This window comes from Chiloscyllium plagiosum, chromosome 15, assembly GCF_004010195.1.
Source record: "Chiloscyllium plagiosum isolate BGI_BamShark_2017 chromosome 15, ASM401019v2, whole genome shotgun sequence".
NCBI lineage: Eukaryota > Metazoa > Chordata > Chondrichthyes > Orectolobiformes > Hemiscylliidae > Chiloscyllium > Chiloscyllium plagiosum.
Genome location: NC_057724.1, coordinates 66,523,476 through 66,540,747, shown reverse-complemented (window position 1 = coordinate 66,540,747; position 17,272 = coordinate 66,523,476). Strand labels below are relative to the sequence as shown.

At 42.4% G+C, this 17,272-nt stretch overlaps 1 protein-coding gene across 1 annotated transcript in view; it reads right to left on the bottom strand.

The window, feature by feature from the left end:
- Window positions 1–16,439, bottom strand: part of LOC122557414 (mastermind-like protein 2) — a 445,617-nt gene extending 429,178 nt beyond the window's left edge. Inside the window, exon 1 of the mRNA XM_043705103.1 lies at window positions 16,371–16,439. Within this exon, the coding sequence (XP_043561038.1) occupies window positions 16,371–16,424 (54 nt within the window). The 5' untranslated portion in view covers window positions 16,425–16,439. The remainder of the gene's footprint in view (window positions 1–16,370) is intronic.
- Window positions 16,440–17,272: the final 833 nt, after the last annotated feature.

Here is a 17,272-nt window from a genome sequence, read left to right as displayed (position 1 = left end):
TTTACAGAGTTGACCGTAGCAGCGCTTAACAACTTCACCATTTTCATTATTTACCTAACATATTTTCATCTTCATTTGCTCAGGAAGTGTGGACACCAATGGCTGAGCCAGCATTTATTGCCCATCCCTAATTGCCCAGATGGCAGTTAAGAGTCAACCACATTGCTGTGGTTCTGGAGTCACATGTAAGCCAGGCCAGGTAAGGATTAGGGACAGGTTACACCTGAAATGTCGACTTCTCCATCTCCTGATGCTGCCTGGCTTGCTGTGTTCTTCAGCCTCCTGCTCGGCCAGGTAAGGATGGCAGTTTTCTTGCCTAAAGGACATTGGTGAACCCAGATGGGTGTTTTACATTAATCAACATGGTTACGTGGTCACAATTAGGTAACTTTAATTTGATGTTCTTATTGAATTCAAATTTTACCATTTTGTCACGGTCGGATTTGAACCCATGGTCATTGGAATATTAGCCTAGGCCACTGACTAGCCCAGTGACAATATACATTTGGCCACCACCTCCTCCTATGGCAGTAACTGCTTTTATTATTCTAGTGTCTCCACCTGTCCTAGGAGACTGGTTAATGCCACTTTCAACAACTTGGCCTGGCAAATCAGAATAGATGCTGGCAGTTTATTGCCATGCTGTAGACAAGGTGGTCCACATTTTGAAGAACTAGGCAGTTTGAGAAAGCGTTCTATCAATGGGCATCAGTCTGAAAGTTTGCGCAGAGGGAGAGAGGCTCTTCATTTTGTGCAAAGATGCCAGCAGAGGCTCAAGTCCGGAAGTTCTGCCTCCAAACTTGACCTCTGCCGCTTTGCCAGAAGGACACAGATGGAGAGGTTGTTGGGGGCGTTGGGGATGGGGGGGAGGGCCACACCAACAGCTTTCACTCATGTAATTTTGGTGAAGTTGATGTCTGAAACTGGAAATGTACAAGTTAGACCTTCTCAGAACAGATCAGAACTTTTGTGGATTGTATTGGATAGCTTGGGAATGGTTATAACCTTCAGGTATTGTCCCCGGGACATCTGTGGGAGAGATAAAATGTCATCTGGAATTGTTAAATGTGGTCATGAATGTGTGCAAATAGAGTGAAGACTCCTTGGAACTGTCAAAGCTGTCAAAATGCATTAGAAATATCAAATCAGTCAGGGAAATTAGCTTAGTTGGGCTTTACAATTTAGAAAACCATTGTGGATTTTTAAAAAAAATCAATAGTTTTAATTGCACTCTGTTGACATAAGCCTGAGAATTATCATGAATGATCTGTGCCCCAGGAAGGATTGTTTGACCTCATATTATCACAGTGTGGTGCCTGGTGTATGAACAGTTCTATTGACAGCTCAGAATGATTGCAGAACAGAAATTGATTTTTCATAAGAGATTAACTGAAGGTATATCAATGTATTGATTTTTTAACTCAATGGCAGTAGCATTTTAGAAAGACAGTAACGTCATCAATAGACACTACTTTATGTCTGCGGTCTGCCATAAACGATTATAGGTCAGTAGGCACAAGTGGATAAGGATAAAGGAGAGTAGATGTGGGTAAAGGTTGGGATGAGTTGGATCCACGTTGGCCTTGGGACTTGAAATGGGCATGTGGATTAAAGGGGTCATTCATAAGCATCAAGGGGAAGAGGTGCCACAGTGATGGGTGGAGGGACAGAGGATGACACGGAGGTTATGAGGGGTGCTGGGAGAAAAGTGGAGATTTTAGGTTGTAATGGAGAGTATGAGGGGCTATGGGGTTTGGTGAGGGGTGCAGGTTTGTATGGACATGGCATAGAGAGTGTATGGAGTGAAATAACTCCACAGTATCCCGTCATTAAGTCACCCTTTATTTACATGTGGAAAGTCCTTGACACTGATTTAGTTCCCTCAGAGCCAGTTCTCAGATTGAACAGGGTGCCTGACACCCCTGTTTTTATCTGTCAGCCAGGACTCCCTCATTGCATCAGATTAACAGCCCCAATCAGGGAACTCAGATTCAATGGTGACCTCAGTACAATCACTACATGGAGGTGAGGAGTTATGAGGGGGTAGGGGCTAGTTATCATCTTAATGACGTCAGGACAAGCCAGAGCCTGAAGCCAGTCTTCTGTATAACCCACCTCAAAAACATGACAGGCTCTGCAATTTAGGATTCCAGGGATTCCCACCACTCCAGAGGGAAGATCCAACCTGCTGGGCCATTTTTCCCCAAAGCAGGATTGTGGAATTGGAAAATGTTCTGGATCTGCATTGCCGACCCAGAAACAAACAGACAGGTATCCCGGGGCCAGATTCCGCCATTGGGTGTGGGAAGTGGGAGGTGGGACCAATCCAATGTCAAATTCTCAACTCTGCTGGGAAATGAGATTGTTAATGACTAAATTAGTGACTGGCTGTGAGTGAATTTTTTTTTAGATAAGATTACATTACAGTGTGGAAACAGGCCCTTTGGCCCAACAAGTCCACACCGACCTGCCGAAGCGCAACCCACCCATACCCCTACATTTACCCCTTACCTAACACTACAGGCAATTGCGCATGTCCAATTCACCTGACCTGCACATCTTTGGACTGTGGGAGGAAACCGGGGCACCCGGAGGAAACCCACGCAGACACAGGGAGAACGTGCAAACTCCACACAGTCAGTCGCCTGAAGCGAGAATTGAACCCGGGTCTCCGGCGCTGTGAGGCAACAGTGCTAACCACTGTGCCACCGTGCCACCCACAAATGGGGAGGGACAACAAGAAAGTGTTCTAAGCATTGCTGTGACTGACACTTCCACATGGCCTCAACACTGAGAGGGCCCTGATAGTGGTGAAGGCAACAACAAAGCTGTGTCTCGAGATACACCAGGGAAGCTTTGGATCTTAAAAACTTAACAGGTGCTTTGTAGTGTTTCAATCCAAATGCATCCTTTTTAAAAAATTGAAATAGACCTGCTCTGGTGTTGCTAACCTGGCCCACTTTGAAGAATCTGATCAACTGCTGAGAGCTCATATTCGTCTCCTGCTCCCTGCACAAACCTCAGGAGGTCTGAGGGCAAGTTCTTAGTAAGCTTCCTAAATGAGCTCAAAATGGCCAATTAACGACGAGGTAAAGGACTGTGGATGCTGAAGATCTGAAACAAACAGAACAGAAAATGCTGGAGAAATCCAGCAACTCTGGCAGCATCTGTGGAGAGAAAACACCATTAACATTTTGTATCCAGTGACCCTTCTTCAGAACTGATAGCAGCTTGGAAAAGGTGACATTTTTGCTGATGATGGGATTGGGTGGGGAAAGGAATGATTGCATAGGTGGAGATGGAGAGATAGTGAGAAAGAAAAAGGAGGTGGACAAAGGAAGTGTTAACAGTAAGCCAGGGAAGAGAAGCTACAAAAACAGAAATTGCTGGAAAAGCTCAGCAGGTCTGAACTGTTCTGAGGAAGGGTCTATCAACCTGAAATGCTCACACTGATTTCTCTCCACAGATGTTGCCAGACCTTCTGAGTTTTTCAGCATTTTTTATATGTTTTTCATTCCCAGCATTCATATTCTTTCGGTTTTGGAAGCTAGATAGGTGATAGTGGGGGTCCTGAGTAAAAAGGAGTTAAGGAGAAGAGGGAGGGGGTAAAACAGGAGTGGGGGGTAGCATTAGAGAGTACATCACAGCTGCAGAAAAGGAGGTTGTTGAGGAGGGTTTGTCGACTGAATCAGTATGGGTGAAGGTTGTAAAGTATCTAAATGGAAGAGGAGGTGTTGTTCCTCCAGCTTGTGCTGAGTCTCGCTGGGGTACTGTAGCAGGCCCAAGATAGAAATGTTGACATGGGAATATAAAGCAACAGGCAACTGTACACCCAACTAACAAAACAAGCAACTTTGCTTTCCCAGCCATGTCATGACCTCTATCACAATAACCCCCCAACCCTCACCTCAGGAAAGGCCAACAACAGGCTGACCTTGGCCCTAACCTGGTCATTCTGGACTTCCCACGTCCACTCTATCCCAATTCGGGACAGGAAAATTCAGATGCTTACAGGGACTGCCATCTCGTTAACATTTCCCAAATTTCACAAGGCAACCAGGCAAGCAGATCGTCAGCTACTTCCAATGTGACCATGAGCAGGAGTAGGCCATTCAGCCCCTCGTGTCTGTCCTGCCGTTTAGTAAGATCATGGCTAATCTGATTGTAACCACAAATCCACAATCCTGATTACCAACCTCCTTTGAATATAATTTTTTAATCTCCTTGCTAAACAAGAATCTATCCGCTCTGACTTAAAAGTGTGAGTTGTGTTCAGGTGCTACGCACAACATCAATGACCAAAAAAAAAAATTAAAGAGCGTCTCACTGTTCTAAAAGATGCGATGCTCATGCTCTGAAAAAAAAATCACAAAGTCCTCTTGCTTAATGTTCCTCCTTTGTAGATGCAGAAACTGCCACTGGGACAAATGGCTGCTGAACATGTGATGTGCAAGAACCTCTCTGGCATTCATCTAGACTATTTCTTAGTCTAACAGTGTGAATACAGCAATAGGATAATGACTGCAACACATTAATTACACAATAAGAAGCCATATCACAGTGAAGGAGCATTTTTATTACTAATGTGCCTATTTGATTTTGACTTCATAAATTAGAATAAAACTGTGCAGAATTATACACAAATCAGTGGATACATTTTAAAAAGGCTATGTTTACATGTGCTAGATATGTCAATTTGAATTTATGTTGACTAATCTGCAGTGGATCAAACATAATCAGACATGGACGAGTGCCCTTAACTGGGATAATCCAAATATATTTAGTAGATTACTCTGACACTTTAATTTAGCACTTGAAATGCTTACACACAGGTAATTTGAATGTAAATCATGTGGACTTCATTCTAAAAACCATTTGTTTGCCAAATCCAGTAAATGATAGGGAAGCTTAGCTTCTGACCAAACATTACACAAATATGTATTGATTAAATCTATTAGGATCCTATCAAAGTGATTCTGAACTGTTGGGGAGATAATGCAATAATGCAGTAGCACTTAGCGCTTTTAACTGTGTTGAGTGTTCTGCCATTGTACTGAATTGCATTCTGTGATGCATTGTTCTACACTGCATTGAATTGTGTTGAATTGACTAGACAGTTGCACGTGCTGTTTGTTTCCATGTCAGCAATCCCACAATAGGCCCCAGTAATCTAATAGGTGATGGCAAAAAGGTTATAACAGGTTATATTGTAAACCCAGCCTATTCTACATTAAGAGATTTTTTTTTTGCATTATTGGTTCACAAGATCTGAGTGTCACTATCTAGGCCAGCATTTATTGCCATCCCAGCTGTCGTCTTGAACTGCTACAGTTCTTGCAGTATAGGGAAATTCAGTGCTGTTAGGAAAAGAATTCTGGAATTTTGACCTAGCAACAATGAAGGAACGGTGATTTATTTCTGAGTCAGGATGGTACATCACTTGGAGGGGAACTTGCAGGTGTCCGTCTGCACCTCCTGCCCTTGTTCTTCTAGGTGGTAGAGCTCACAGGTTTGAAAGGTGTTGTTAAATGATGTGTGCAGTTAATAAGTTACTAAATTCACTCATACTCATGCACTGCCATTGACAATGGTCGAGTTTTACCAAGCCCCAGGCAGTGGGAATGGAGGCCTGGGGAGGTAAAATATCAGGATAACTTTTAGACACAACCCTCGTAGCAGGAGCTAAGCTGCTCACCTAACAGAGCTGGGAAGCAAGTTAGAGTCGTAGAGTCATAGATGTGTACAGTACGGAAACAGACCCTTTGGTCCAACTCATCCATGCCAACCAAATATCCCAACCCAATCCAGTCTCACCTGTCAGCACCCGTCCCATTTCCCTCCAAACCCTTCCTATTCATATACCTATCCAAATGCCTTTTAATTGTACCAGTCTCCACGACTTCCTCTGGCAGCTCATTCCATACACATACCACCACCACCCTCTGTGTGAAAAAGTTGCCCCTTTTGTCTCTTTTATATCTTTTCCCTCTCACTCTAAACCTATGCCCTCTAGTTCTGGACTCCCCCACCCCAGGCAAAAGACTTTGTCTATTTATCCTATCCATGCCCCTCATGATTTTATAAACCTCTGTAAGGTCACCCCTCAGCCTTCCTCGCTCCAGGGAAAACAGCCCCAGCCTGTTCAGCCTCTCCCTGTAGCTCAAATCCTCCAACCCTGGCAACATTTTTGTAAATCTTTTCTGAGCCCTTTCAAGTTTCACAACATCTTTCCGATAGGAAGAAGACCAGAACTACATGCAATATTCCAACAGTGGCTGAACCAATGTCCTGTACACCTGCAACATGACCTCCCAACTCCTGTACTCAATACTCTGACCAATAAAGGAAAGCATACTAAACGCCTTCTTCACTACTCTATCTACCTGCGACTCCACTTTCAAGGAGCTATGAACCTGCACTCCAAGGTCTCTTTGTTCAGCAACACTCCCTAGGACCTTATCATTAAGTGTATAAGTCCTGCTAAAATTTGCTTTCCCAAAATGCAGCACCTCACTGGCCGAATGAATAATTAAGGGTGACTTTTCTTGGCCATTGGGAGTTTGTCAGTGGTAGAGCAGCCTCCTGCCTTGCAGAGAGGTTCACCACTTGCATCCTGAGAGAAAAGGAGGGCCACCAATTCTAGACACTCTAAAGTGCAAGAAGAGAACTGCCAAAGGAAAATGATGGCCGCAGACCCAAAGTTGGCCCTTGAGAGGTTTCCTGCTTTCTTGGCGTGGGTAAGCATTTATTTCATCTCAACCTTCCAAGGACTCCCCAAAATGAAAGTATGTGTGAAAGACCGTTCCTAACTGGCCATATTCCTTGCTCCTAATTACTGTCTCCTGATAATAAGACAGGGAGAGTCAGAAAGCATTTGAAGAAGCGAAGACCTTATTGACTAGCAAAGTGGCTTGGCCAACCACAATCCCAAGAAGCAATTGGTTTTAGCTTGCAATGCCTTGTACAGGGTTTAGGTGGTACACTAGAAGGTGGTGTGCAGAAGTCTGTAGCGTGTATTTCACAAACTTTAAGTGGATTGGTGCAAAATAGCTTACAAGTTGAGAGAGAGGCATTATTAACCATTTTTGGTGTTGCTCAGTTTTGCAATACTTGTACATTATGAAGGTCACTTTGTTCTCTGACCATTGCGTCATTATGATCATATTTGGTTCACAAAGGGAAAACCATTCCCATTAGCTGAAGACTTCAGAGATGACCATTAATTTTGATGGCCCATTAAAAATCTTTTGAAACCTCCCATGAAGATTGATTCATTTCTAGCCACTGAGTTATTTTACATATACAGAGGACATGGAAAATTAGTGAAGAGTCTCATAATAGTGGTCAGTAAAATGTTCAGTTAAAATAGAGTGTGAGGATGAGAATTTGCAAGAGAACAGTTTGCCGGCAATTACAGAATCCATTGGAGGAGCAAAGTGAGCCAGGGTTTTTGATTAAGCCAAATCAATCAATGTCACAGTCCCAACCATTAAGTGTGTTTGATAGTCAAAGTCAACATTTAGATTTGGCACAGGCAGAAATGTTGAGAGAGCAAAGTCAAATGATATGGAAAAGGAAGGAGACAATAAGACAGAAAAAGATAGATGCCACATGGGACAACTGAAAGTATCTGCAAATGCAGGATATTCCTTCCATTATGATTTCAAGTGATACTTTTGTTAAGCATAATGTTAAAGAAAAGAAATGTACAAATCATTCTGGTAATGTCAGTCACGGCTTGCTTGTGATTACAGTTAAACAAATCAACAACACAATCTGCTTCACTTAATCATATTGTATTCTGACAAACCAGTTACAATTCCAGTTACATTTTTATATTCAAGTTGTATTTTATTTAAATGGAGAGGGCATATACTGTAGACCCCTCCCTGCTGCTCTCTCTGATGGGAAGGCGTAACGAAAGATAGTTCAATAATAGTTGCCTACAGTTGAGCATGTATTCGTTTTACCCAACGCAATACACAACGTTTAACAGAACTAATGAGGGCACCATAGCAGTACAAATATATTTATCCATCCTTCATTATCCCATTATATCCCTCTCAGCAGTCAATTAAATCTCATGAATTCCCTCAAGAAGCAAGCAATCATCCTCACTTCCACCTCATTTCAAAAGAGTTAATTATCAGCCAATATTATATTTATTACCCAAATCCAATTATAGGGAGTAGCTAATGATTTCTGAAACATACGCAATAATGACAAATATATTAACTACACAGTAATATCTAACAGGGCAATCACTACACTGTAAGCAGCTCTGAGCTATTTGCAGGTGACTATTCTTCTTCCCCCTCATTCAGTACCCTCACCATCTTGCACACGTCCCAAAGTGGAAAACAGTAAGTTATGTGCAACAATACAATCGGCCTTTTGGATTTTGGTAAAACCAACTGAGGAAAGTTTGCTGTGTTGTGTTCCCTCCCACCCTAATGGAAATGATTGAATTTTCACTTGGTGATGATAGCATGACCAGAAATGGTGAACTTGGCAGGAATTCAACTGTGACTGACCTTAGCAGTGGAACCTGTCATCTGTCAAACTATTTAATCCCCTGGTCTGTCTCCAGTCATTACAGGTGATAAAGATGGATGGCAACACAGGCACTTGAAGCACATCCTCTAAACATGGACTGGTACAGTGCCATTCAGCCAACTACATTGGGCCAACCCATTGGAAGAGCTGCCCAATTAGTCCCAACCCTCTGACCTTACACTCCTGCAAAGGTTCCTCTTTCAAGTTGGTGCACAATCTTTGGAGGTGGCAGAAAAGGTTAACAAAATAATCACAAAGCATTTGGTGTCCTGACCTTTATAAATAAAGTACAAAATAAAAGTTCAGGTACAAAATAAAGTACAAAAGTCTACAAAAGCCAGGAAGATATGAGAATCCCCCATCAGGTGCAAGTTTAGCACCAGCTAAAGTATTGTGTCTAATTCAGGACACCACACTTTAAGAAGCATGTGACTGCTTTGGAGAGGGTAAGGAAGAGATTTACTGAAATGGTTCTAGGGATAAGGGAGTACAGACACTGGAGAAGCTAGGCATTTTCCTCACAGAAGGTTCAGAGAAGATCAGATAGAGGTATTTAAGATCATAACAAAGACATGAGAAACTGCCTTGGATAGCGGAATATTTGATGCTGAATTAAAGTGATTGGCAAAAGGAGCAGAGGCAATCACTTAATTTTTTAAAAGATTCCCTACAGTGTGGAAACAGGCCCTTTGGCCCAACAAGTTCTCACTGACCCTCCAAAGAGTAACCCACCCAGACACATTTCTCCCTGAATGATGCACCTAACACAATGGGCAATTAATCTAACCTGCACATCTTTGAAATGTGGGAGGAAACTGGAGCACCCAGAGGAAGCCCACACAGACATGGGAAGAATGTGCAAACGCACGCAGAGAGTCGCCCAAGGCTGGAACCAAACGCAGGTCCCTGGCACTGTGATGCAACAGTGCTAACCACTGAGCTACCGTGCCACCCCACTTAATGCTTTGAGTGGTTAGGATTTGTAATGCATTGCCTGATAGAGTGGTACATCTGAGTTCATTAGTAACCCCTGACAGAGAATTGCATTGCTACTGGAAGGAGAAAATTGTGTGTTTATATGGGACGGGAGAGGGGGGTGGGGGTTGGGGGGTGGTGGTGGGTGGTGGTAAGAGCTAGGGAAAGGACAAAGAAGATTGTTCTTTCAAAGAGCTGAGACAGATTCAGTGGGCCAACCATGCAATTGTATGATAGTAAGTTGGCATTGAATCTCTTTCAACCACCATTTCAAGCAGTGTATTCCACATCAGAACAAATTGTAGTCAAAATAGCATCCAAATTCCCATTCTTAGGAAGAAATATCACACCTTTTATAGAATTGATAACAGCTAGTCAGCATCTTTGGCCCAGAAATATCACAAGATAATTTCCCTATCAGTAGGAATTCATATGCACAGTTTCTCAGCCAAGCATAAGTGCCTTCACTCCACTGTTAATTTCTGCTTTTACCCATTTTGTGGAGAATTTGGTGGTCGAGCACATATGCATCATTCAGATACCTCCGGGGTGTAAGGACGTCACACATGATGGATTTATGTGTGCATATAAAGGCCAGCAATGCCCACCTTTCAATAAAACAAGTGGTAACAACTAAGCTCAACCTTTCTGACATTATATAAATCATACCCGTGTTTAGTAAAGTGATATGCAATTACACAGATTACAAAATATGCTTAGCTGTAAATGGCAATTTACAAAATACGGAATAAAAGCTAAAGATCATTCCTAAGTGAAACCTTATATTGTAGAAAACAGCTAACAGCTGTGATTTACCATGGTGACTACTAGCTAATCAAACAAAGAGCTCTTGTTTGATGCACAATTCACTGACGTCTCTGTTTCTCCCTTCACATTTAGTTCAAACATCAAGGAATAACTCCCATCCTCAAGAATTTACATTTTGTAATTATTAATCTCACGAAATGCACAAATGCCTGTGGGTTAGAAAGGAATGAGACACTATTCAAACAACAACGTGGAAGTGACATTACAGAGCACACACCTTGATGCCAATGGTTTATTTAAATTAATTTGTGTTAAACAACAAATAGTTACAGTAAAGCACAATGTTATCACATGTAATGTAAAATATGCAGAGGAAAAGGCTTCTTTAGTTAAACAAAACAATTCAAGCTTTTATGACCAGGTATTGCTGGTAATAGGGGGATAGAAATTGCTTTTAATGGGGATTGCTACATGCTGAAATTATTCAGACAGATAAACTAGCTGTGACAAATTTTCCTGATCCAATACTTTGATGGATGTTATCATTGAGGCTTAGCAACATTGCAGCTAAAATTACCATTTAAAATGATTATGTTTTTAAATATGTATTTCTATGAAAGTATGATGCTGGACATTATCTATGCATTCATTTAGGGAGGGGTTTAAAATGATTTTATTTCCCAGAACCGTGGATCAGTATTCAATCAAAATGACCCCAATCCCAAACCACTTGTCTCTCATTGCTGATGCATTTGACATGGACACCAAGGTATGTAAGCAGAGAATCAGCCTTCTTGAATGAACCTGTTGCTTTCACCAAGCAGTTCTCTCCTTATAAATGACTAAGACTTTGAAGTTTCAACTGCCGAATCACTAGCATCAAGTTGTCTAATGCCCAATTGGAAGTCAAACTGGTTATGCCACTGACACTTCGGTGTGTGTGGGTCATTTTCTCAATATCAATGAATTCCAGTGGCAGTGATTCACCAGTGTCCATTGCAGCATCACTGAAATCCTTTTACTAAGAAATTCCATGCATATAGAAAGCTGTCACATCTGTCACGAGTCTACTCACAATGCACCAGCTCCATTTTACCTTAAGTCACCCCCTGGTGCCTTCATTCTCACAAAGACAATGTGTGTACATTTCTTATCCAGGCATACACCGATTTCATATGTAGTCACTGCAGAAACACATGCTCTACAGACATATAACCTACATGTAATTGTTGTATTGATATCGCAGGTATGTATTAATGTACACAGTGACACAGATTCTGCTATATGAACATACTTCAGACAGATACTAACGGTACAATGACAATACTTCTCATACACACTGTATCCAGGCACATTGTCGGGGATATTATACACCCAGGTCACTGCATATAGTGTCATCTTTCAGTGTGTGAAAATGTCGCAGCATTTATCATTCAGTTATAGAATTGTACAGCACAGAAACAAACCCTTTGGTCCAACTCATCCATGCAAACCAGGTATCCTAAATTAATCTAATCCCATTTGCCAGCATTTGGCCCATATCCCTCTAATCCCTTCCTATTTATATACCTATCCAGAACCTTTTAAATGTTGTAATTGTACCAGCCTCCACAACGTCCTCTGGCAGTTCACCCTATACACCCTCTGTGTGAAAAAATTGCACCTTAGCTCCGTTTAAATCTTTCCCCTCTCATCTTAAACCGATGCCCTCTAGTTTTGGCCAACCCCACCCAAGAAAAGGAACGAGAGGGTATAGGTTTAGGGTGAAAAGGGAAAGATTTAAAAGGGAGCTAAAGGGCAACCTCTTTACACAGAGGGTGGTGTATGTATGGAATGAGCTACCAAAGGAAGTGGTGCAGGCTGGTCAGCATGGATGAGTTGGACTGAAGGGTCTGTTTCAGTGCTGTACGTCTCTATGACTCTATAACCTTGGTTATTCACCACATCCATGCCCCTCAAGATTTTGTAAACCTCTATAAGGTCAGCCCTCAGCCTCCGACACTCTACTGAAACTTCAGCCTCTCCCAATAGCTCAAACCTTTCAACCCTGGCAATATCCTTATGAATCTTTTCTGAACCGTTTCAAGTTTAACAACATCCTTCCTTTGATAGGGAGATCTAAATTAAAGTCCAGCTGCCATCCCTTGGCCCACTGGCTCATCTGATCACGATCCTATTGTAAGCTGAGGTAACCTTCTTCGCTGTCCACCACACTTCTAATTTTGGTGTAATCTGCAAACTTACTAACCATGCCTCCTATGTTCACATGCAAATCATTTACATAAATAAGGAAAATGCAGTGGGCCAGCAACGATCCTTGTTGCACACCACACGTCACAGGCCCCAGTCTGAAAAGCAACCCTCTACCACCAATCTCTCTCTCCTACTTTCAAGCCAGTTCTATATCCAAATGTCGAGTTCTCCTTTTCTTCCGTGTGATCTAACCTTGCTAACCAGTCTACAATGCAGAATCTAGTCAATGCCTGAATGAAGTCCATGTACAGAGGAACCTCGATTATTCGAACGAGATGGGCGGGCACTATTTTGTTTGGATAATTGATTATTTGGTTAATTGATTTCCTCTGGGGCTTGGGGTTTTCTGTGAAGTCTGCTCCCCGTTCAAGAGACTAAGCAGCAGCACACTGCACGTGAGTCCCCACCCCCCCCACCCCCAGCCCCACTTGCCCCCCAACCCTCGGGGTAGCCGGACTGTAAACCAACAGTAAGACTGCTGTTGCCTTTTTGGGTTAAGTCTCCAAATAGCGCACGTGCATGCACACACACACACACACAATATTTTTTGACAGGTTGCGGCTTTCCACCATAGGACAATGGTGGAAAGATTAACTGGGGAAGGGGGATTCAGGGTACATCCTGTGTAGAACTCCAGGAAAAGTGTGGGGGGAGAGAGAGAGGGTGGGTGGTCAGTGATTTGGAGACGGTGTCTGGACCCTCCAGGACTGTTCTCGGCAGCATTTCAGTGAGCCGAGTTCGTTTTTAATCATTGTACCTGTAAACAAAAGAGGGGATCAGGGTTGAAACAGCTCTTTAACATAATGCTTCTATCGGGACCTCGAGGTCTCTTTCAGATAATCAGATATTCGGATCATTGATATTGGAATTTACAAGGTTCCTTTGTAGATCATGTCCATCGCTCTGCCCGCATCAGTTTGCTTTGTTAATTCTTCAAGAAACTCAATCATATTTGTGAGACATGATTTCCCATGCACAAAACCATGTTGATTATCCCTAATCGGGTTTGCTTTTCCAAATGCATGTAAATCCTGTCCCTCATGATCCCCTCCAACAACTTGCCCACCATCAATGTCAGGCTCACTGGGCTCTCGTTCTCTGGTTTCTCATCACCTTTCTTAAATAGTGGCACTACGTGAGCCAACCTCCAGTCTTCCTGCACCTCACCTGTGACTATCGATGATACAAATATCTCAGCAAGAGGCCCAGCAATCACTTTCCTAGCTTCCCACAGAGTTTTAGATTACATTACATTACATTACAGTGTGGAAACAGGCCCTTCGGCCCAACAAGTCCACACCGACCCGCCGAAGCGAAACCCACCCATACCCCTACATTTACCCCTTACCTAACACTGCGGGCAATTTAGCTTGGCCAATTCACCTGACCTGCACATCTTTGGACTGTGGGAGGAAACCGGAGCACCCGGAGGAAACCCACGCAGACACGGGGAGAATGTACAAACTCCACACAGTCAGTCGCCTGAGGCGGGAGCGGGAATTGAACCTGGGTCTCCAGCGCTGTGAGGCAGCAGTGCTAACCACTGTGCCACCGTGCTGCCCACCTGATACACCTGATCAGGTCCTGGGAATTTGTCCACCTTTATGCATTTTAAGACATCCAGCACTTCCTCCTCTGTAATATGGACATTTTTCATGATGTTGCTATTTATTTCCCCAAGTTCTCTAGCTTTCACAGTGAACACAGCAAAATATTCATTTACTATCTCCCGTAACCCCAGCGGTTCCACATGTAAGCTGCCTTGCTGATCTTTGAGGGGCCCTATTTTCTCCCTAGTTACCCTTTTTTCCTTCATATATTTATAAAATCCTTTTGGATTCTCCTTAACCCTATTTGCCAAAGCTATCTCATATCCCCTTTTTGCCCTCCTGATATCCCTCTTTAGTATATTTCTACTGCCTTTATACTCTTCAAGGGTATACCTGTCACATGCTTCTTTCTCTTTCTTGATCTGAGTGGAATACACTCAGGTTACACCTTTGAGACACAAAGTCGAAACATACAGACAAGAGTAGGCCACTTGGCCCTTTCAGTCTGCTTGACCAATCAACAAAATCATGGCCCATATAATTTTAAACTCAACACTACATTCCTGAATACTCCAGATAATCTTTGATTCCCTGAGTAATCAATAATCCATCAACCTCTGCCTTAAAAGATTCTGCATCCACTGCCTTTTGAGGAAGGGAATTCCAAAGATTCACAATCCTCTGAGGGGGAGAAAAAAACGTCATCTCAGTTCTAAATTGGTGATCCCTTATTTTTAAACGATGACCCCTAGATCTACATTCTCCAACAAAACATCCTTTCGGCATCCACTCTGTCAAGTCCTCTCAGGATCTTTTGTGTCTCAATGAAGACACCTCTCACTCTCCTGAACTCCCGAGGATACAGGTCTAGTCTGTCTAGTCATTTCTCATTAGTCAATCTGCTCATTCTAGATATTAGTTTTCTCTGAACTGCTTGCAATGCATTAACATCCTTTTGTGGGTAGAGTGATCAGTAAATTGTTAAGAGTTTAGGCCCCAGCACCAACCCACTTGTGACATCCTGCCAGCCATTCATTCCTCCTCTCTACTTTCTGTTAGCCAGCTAGTCTTCTATCCATGTCCAAATGTTATCCCAACACCATGAACTTTTATTTCCCACCATAACCTTTGATGTGGCACCTTATAAAATACCTTCCTGGAATCTAAAGTACCAAACATCCACTGATTCTCCTTTTATCTTCAGCACAAGTTACATCTTCAAAGAACACCAATGATTTAGTTAAATATGATTTCTCTTTGACAAAACCACATAGGCTCTGTCTGTGTCTGATTATTTTGTACATCAATAGTCAAACTCCTTTGGCTCACATTCTTGAGACAACCTTGAGTGGTACTCTGGAGACGGTCACCAGTCACACCATGAATCCCAAGTCACACACTAAAGTCACAGTCTCAAATCACAGCCTTGTGATGCACACACTCAGGTAAAACACCAGTCACAACCTTGAGTGTGACCCTCAAGTCACAACCAAAATACAAACCCTCGAGGTATAATTCCGAGACTCACCCTCGGTCACCTCCAAAGGAATGTTGATGGACCCTTCTCCATTCCTTTGCTCCCAAATGCAACAAAACCTTTCAAAGACAAACTGGACAGTTGCCCCACATTATGTTCCTGCTGTGAGCCAGGGATCCACTGGTAGATATGGAACAGATTCTGAATGGGGAAATTGAGGATTGGAAATGGAAAAACCACCAGGAACTGTTGGCAGAGCCTCAGATTTGGTATCCTGCCAAAAGGTCCCTGTTGTGAGGCTGGTTGGGGGCTAATAGAAGAGAATTCTCCTTGAAAAGGAAAAACTTCTAAAAATATGTATCTATAACAAGTAAAGTTTCAGAATTGAAAACACTAAAATTAACACAATCTAAACTTTAAATCAAAAAGCATTTTTAACAGCAATGTATTCCTTTCCTTACATTATACAATTTAGCTTACTTAGATTAAATATTTCTTAAAACTGAAGGCATTTTTCAACTTTCAGCATCAAAATATTAATAAATGTACGTGTTTATATGTGCACACGTGACATAGCTTACATACATAATGTACACATAATTATTTATCATACCAAATCACATTAAAATTACACTGACATTTGTATTCTGTATCATACAGTTTTCACTGACAGTAAGTTGTTTGGTTAATGGGACTCACAAAGCCTGACTTTGCCTAGACTGTACACAGTACAGTGCACATAACTACAAACAGCACTAAATATCATGCTCTATTATTGAATCGACACTTACCACTCTAAAATGAAACTGGAACAAGAAAGACCGAAAGACCAGCATTGTCTCCATAGCCGATGAAAAGTGTTACTTTAGTTTCGTCTTTTCTCCAATAACAGCTTTGCATTTCAATTTTTGGAAGAAGAGCTTTACGTTGGACACACTCCTCTCTCAATACATATCCAACTTCTGGCAGACTAGCCAGGCAGCTTCCCGTATCTGTATTTGTGTAAGAAAACAGAAACACTGAGGTTTTTCCAAAGTAACATCCCACTCGTCCCCCTCCCTGCCACTTTCCCCATTGCCGGTTTATTAGTTTAGCTCAGCTTGGCAAGTCACTGGAGGTCACCTCCAAAGATCAAAAGCAATTACTCCTTGTCAACACCCACATCACGACCCCCCTCCCCTACCCATTAAAGCTCAGAAAAACAGGGGGATTGAACTCCTTTTATCTCCCATCACCTCAGTATTAATAAAATAAAATCCTTATGTTAAAGTGGAAAGTTAGGTTTTTTGACATTAATTTGCAAAACTGTAAAGAAATGCTGCAATTCATTCTCCGTCAATATATTACAGTAGCTAAATAGAAACATTGCAACTGCTTCCTTAAATGATAACAGCAGCGTCAAGGGAGTTAAACAACAACAACTGCATTCACTTAGCACCTTTAAAACAGTCAACAAAATGTCCCCAAGATGCTTCACAGATGAAGGATTAACATTGGGCAGCACGGTGGCTCAGTGGTTAGCACAGCTGCCTCACAGCACCAGGGACCTGGGTTTGATTCCTGCCTTGGGCAACTGTCTGTGTGGCGTTTGCACAGTCTCTCTGTGTCTGTGTGGGTTTCCTCCCATGGTCCAAAGGTGTGCAGATCAGCTGAACTGGCCATGTTAAATTGCGCATTGTGTTAGGTGCTTTAG